The sequence below is a fragment of the Sarcophilus harrisii genome, chromosome 3 (genome assembly GCF_902635505.1).
Source record: "Sarcophilus harrisii chromosome 3, mSarHar1.11, whole genome shotgun sequence".
Lineage (NCBI taxonomy): Eukaryota > Metazoa > Chordata > Mammalia > Dasyuromorphia > Dasyuridae > Sarcophilus > Sarcophilus harrisii.
In genome coordinates this window covers 401,263,706-401,268,177 of record NC_045428.1, presented here as the reverse complement: position 1 = coordinate 401,268,177, position 4,472 = coordinate 401,263,706, and the positions used below count along the sequence as shown (strand labels likewise).

Sequence of the window (4,472 nt, the reverse complement as noted above, 5' to 3'; positions counted from 1 at the left end):
ATTTTGACCTTGGCTGCTGATGTACAAAGGACCACCAGCCTGCAATTTAGGTCTCCATCGCGATGTCCAAGGAAATACGGTGCAAGTACAATGAAAACAATAATTTATTTAAATAATCTCTTCATATTGTAAAATCGACATTAAGAGTATGTTGTTTTCATAATAAATAACTCAAAAATACCTTTCCTTTAAAGAACAAAGATCCTGGGTTTAAAATAAAACAAAAACGAAATCAGTAGCTTAATTTAACTGAGAGAAGGAAAGTTTTAGAGGGGATTTTTTTTTTTAAAGTGGGAGGGGGAGAATGAGGCTGCTGCTAACTCGAAATTCTTACAGTTGGTTCACCAAAAAGTCTGAAAGTTGAATTTTTTTTTTACAAATAAATCAAGGGAGGGGGAGGGAAATCTGCACGAACACCTTTATTTACAAACTTTGTGTGTGTGTGTTTTTTTCAGGATAATAATCCTGAATTGATTTTAAAAAAGATAATTTAAACACTTTTTTTTTTTTTTGCAATGTCCACATATAAAAAAATCATTTTTAACATCAAAATGAGGTCATCCGCAAAGGCACCTAAACTTTTAAAAAAATAAAAATAAAAAAACTCCACTGGTGATGGATGAGGAGGAGGAGGAGGAAGAGGAGGAGGAGGAGTGGAGATCTCCTATGCTTTTTCCTAGAGAGCTAAGGGGACGAAGGCCAGGAACACACACCACAGCAAAAAAGAAAAAAAAAAAAGTCGGCAAAGACAACGTGAGGAAAGGGAAAGTTGAGGAAGGAAAAGAATAGAATTGGGCCCACAATGAAGTTTATAACGGAGGATTCTTTTTTGCTCGCACAAGTGTGTGTTTGTGGGGGGTGGGAGTGAGGGAAAGGAAAGAGAAAGGGTTGGAGGCAAAACAGGAGGCTGAGCGACTGACTCTGGAAAAGAGCAACGCAATTCAGCGTGAACCCTTGGGGAGAGGGAGAAATGGCCAAGCTGGGAAGGAGGGAAGAAAACATCACTCTTCAGGACTTTGTTCATAGCTTCGGGGAGAAGTTCCCTGACCTTTAAGGACAGGGGTGGAGGTGGGGGTAGAGAAGACTGAGAGTGGAGAGTTATTGGTAAATCCGGTCTTGAAAGAGAGCTTGGGGAGAAGGAAGCTGACCTGAAATGTGGCGGAAGCCCCAATTCCCTTGGGTATCCCGACTAAGCAAAGTCCTTTCCCCACGTATCACACAGAAAAACCCACAGGGCATAAAGCCTCATAACTTTACAAATGCATTGGCAGTTGGACGGAAAAGAGCTATCAAAGCACCAGAGTCTGTTCCTAAGAGGAGCAGGGGCTTTTGGGGTGTGCCTTCCCTCTTTACTCAAGGAGAGGGGATTGTGGACTGGGGTCTGGGATGACAGAAGAATAAAGAAATACTGTGGGTAGGCAGCAGCCACTGTGGGGAGTCTCTCTCTCTCTCTCTCTCTCTCTCTCTCTCTCTCTCTCTCTCTCTCTCTCTCTCTCTCTTTCTCTCACCCAGTCTCTTCCAAAGTTAAAATATCGTCCCTGCGCTCACGGCTGAGCTGCTGCTGCTGTGGTGATGATGGTGGTGGGGATGGTGGTGGTGATGGGCCTGCGGGGGCTGAGTATGCTGCAACAGCGGTGCACTGGCCTGGAGGTGGGAAGCCGAGCTGGAAGCCTGGTGGTACCACGGATAGTTGCCTAGGAAAGCTGAAGTACCGCTGCTGGGACTGGAGCCTGAGCTACCTCCACCTCCGCTAGCGCTACCTCCACTGCCTCCTCCTCCTCCTCCTCCTCCGCTGTTCATCCGCTGGTGAGGGGTGAAATCCCAGGTAGCTGGTGCTGAGACTGGAGGTGATGCGCAGGGTGGAGAGGCACTGCTCCCGGGATGCTGGTCTGAAGGAATCTCTCCACTTTTCCACATCTTCTTGAACTTAGAACGGCGATTCTGGAACCAGATCTTGACCTTTGTGGAAAAGGGAAACTGGTTAATTAATGTACAGAAAAGTTGAGGCAAGAAAAGGACGAAGAAGAAACAGAGATTGAGACAATAGGGAGGAGGAGAACTCTGAAGATCTCAATCAGTTCAGAAAATGAATTCAGTTTACTTTTGACCAACTGGAAAAAGTTTGTTAGAAGAGTGAATATTTATTAAATCCATGAATGGGTGGATAAGAATATACATTATAAGAGCAGGGGACTAATGAAAAGTTAGAAACGAATGGCCAATCAATTATTACAAATCTTATCAGGAGAACATTATCCCTGAATGCTAATTAAGTTTATCCTTTCTCACTCCCACTGGTCAATGCCATTATTCCAGCCACTAAGGATTTGTCACTTCTAATTTCATATGCCGAATTGTGAGTCAGCAGGCCTTTTTAAAGAACGTATATGTAATAACTATGGATGGATGGAAATTCATTACAGCTAGAACTCCTGCCCCTGGGCCAACTTCAAGGTTGGAAAATCTCCAGCGGTCGAAAACCCATGCTCAGGGGGCAGAAAAATCGGGGAGCCCTTTACCTGAGTCTGTGTGAGGCCTAGAGAGGCGGCTAGTTCAGCTCTTTCGGGCAGTGCCAAGTACTGAGTCTTTTGGAATCGCCTCTGAAGAGCTGCTAACTGGAAACTGGAATAAATGGTTCGAGGTTTCCTCACTTTCTTTGGCTTCCCGTTCACTATTCTGATTTCGGGCTCGCATTCTTCTTTTTCTGCAACGAAAGAAAGACAATGAGAGAGAACAATGAAGGAACCCGCCAAACAAGAAGTGGGACGCCCGCTGGTGCCCCATCACACATTGTCTCTTAAAGTGTGGTGGTCAGAGAATCAATCCCCGGGCCAAGAAACTTCACCTAATTTTCTTTCTAGGGATTTTCGGTTGGGAATGAATCAGGTTTCTTCTGGCCTTCCTCAAAACTTTCTTTTTAAAAGGCGGGTGGGGTGGCGTGGGGCGAAAAAGAAGCAAAAGAAATGTATTACAGAAAAAGAAACTCGGATAAAAAGAAAAAAGTCAACTAATACATTGTATGCGTATTTCTCCCTTTCTTGAAAATTTCTCCTTCTCATCTCAACTTCTTAAAAAACTTCTTCGGCCAAGGAAACCAGCTTCGGAATTGAGGAAGAGAAAAAAGTGGGAAACTAAAGGATGGGATGAATGGAGTAGGAGGAACACAGATGGGGGGGATAATAACCTGTAAAATATATGAGACCAAGCAGATACTGGAAACCCTTTCCCCCCCAACTTCTTCTCTCCCCCCCCCCCCCCATATGAAGCAAGAAAGACAGCAACAATTCGTTGTGCAAGAATTACCCGTACCGGGCTCATTGTTGGCCGGGGAGGAGCTGGTTCCGTAGGGCCCATAAGAGCTGTACGCCGCGGTGTAGCCCAGATCGTAGCCCGCTTTGGCAGAGTAAGGGACGGTGTTGAGGCCGCTGGCGTGGTACTGGTAGGAGCCCATCTGAGCGTAGGGGGACCCGCCGCCGCCGCTGCTGCCCCCTGCCCCGTGCTGCTGATTCGTGTAGTAGCTGCTGTCCGTGGCGGTGGACACGGGCAGCGTGGGGGACTCCTGGGGCTTGTGCAGACTCGTGCTGCTGCTGCCGCTGCCGCTGTGCTGGTGGTGGTGTTGGTGGTAACTGCTGGAGGCAGTGATCTGGTTCGAGTGCATATCAGCCACCAGATTGTCAAAGACTCCAGTCATCCTGCCCCGGGACGGGAAGGAGCAGGCGGTGGGGCACCCGGGAGGACCAGGCGGGCGGCTCCTCCGTCGCTCCTTCTCCCCTCGGGCAACCAAAGTAATTACGGGGAAGGGGGTGGGGGAGAAGGAAAACAAGAAATGTGGCAATTATCTAGGAACCCCTCCTCCTCCTCCTCCTCCTCCTCCTCCTCCTCTTCTGGGCGGGGGAGGCGATCAGTGGGGACCACTCGGGACCACTGCCTCTGTGTCTGCTGGCCGACTCATCCTCTAGCCCACCATGCTCTCCTCCTCTGCCAGCACTGGGCACGGGCGGGGGAGGAGAACTGAAGGGGGGAGGGGCGGCGGGGGCAGCAGTGGTAGGCTCTGGGAGGCAGGAGCAGGTGAGCGGTCAGGAGCAGCTTTACGATTGTCTGAGGAGCTGGCTCCTGCCGGGCGGGCATTTAACACTTGTCACGTGAGGGCAGGCGACGTCACCTAGCAACAGCCAATCGCTATTCCGGCCCCGCAGAAGTCTCCGGGTTCCTTAGAACGCCCAGACAGGAGGCGGGTGTCACATGGCGTGTGCTGCGGCAGCGGCAGCGGCTGCTGTTCTAAGGCCGAGGCTCTTGGAGCGGCGATGAAAGAAGAGGGGATGGAAGGGGGAAGAGAATTGGGTGGGTGGGTAATGGGGGAATAGGGTGGAGGTAGAGGGTAGTCAGGAGGAGGGGTAAAACGACTATGGCCTATTGCTCCAAATGAAGAAAAAAGTTTTCACTTACCCCCATTTTTATTATAAATTACTCAA

The 4,472-nt window shown here is 48.9% G+C and overlaps 1 protein-coding gene across 1 annotated transcript; it reads right to left on the bottom strand.

Annotated features, from left to right (window-relative positions):
* Positions 1 to 498: 498 nt before the first annotated feature.
* Positions 499 to 4,087, bottom strand: DLX2 (distal-less homeobox 2). Its single transcript, XM_031960462.1, has 3 exons — positions 3,310 to 4,087; positions 2,520 to 2,704; positions 499 to 1,959 (listed from the first exon to the last, which is right to left on the bottom strand). The coding sequence occupies exons 1-3, from the start codon at positions 3,689 to 3,691 to the stop codon at positions 1,525 to 1,527; spliced, it is 1,002 nt and encodes a 333-aa protein (XP_031816322.1). The 5' UTR covers positions 3,692 to 4,087; the 3' UTR covers positions 499 to 1,524.
* Positions 4,088 to 4,472: the final 385 nt, after the last annotated feature.

Bases quoted from the DNA above. Each gene is read 5' to 3' on its own strand.
- DLX2 (XM_031960462.1), bottom strand. From the start codon at position 3,691: ATGACTGGAGTCTTTGACAATCTGGTGGCTGATATGCACTCGAACCAG. The intron at 2,705-3,309 runs GTACGGGTAATT...CTTTCGTTGCAG, and splicing joins CCCGGCCAACAATGAGCCCG to AAAAAGAAGAATGCGAGCCC. The intron at 1,960-2,519 runs GTAAAGGGCTCC...TTTTCCACAAAG, and splicing joins TAGGCCTCACACAGACTCAG to GTCAAGATCTGGTTCCAGAA.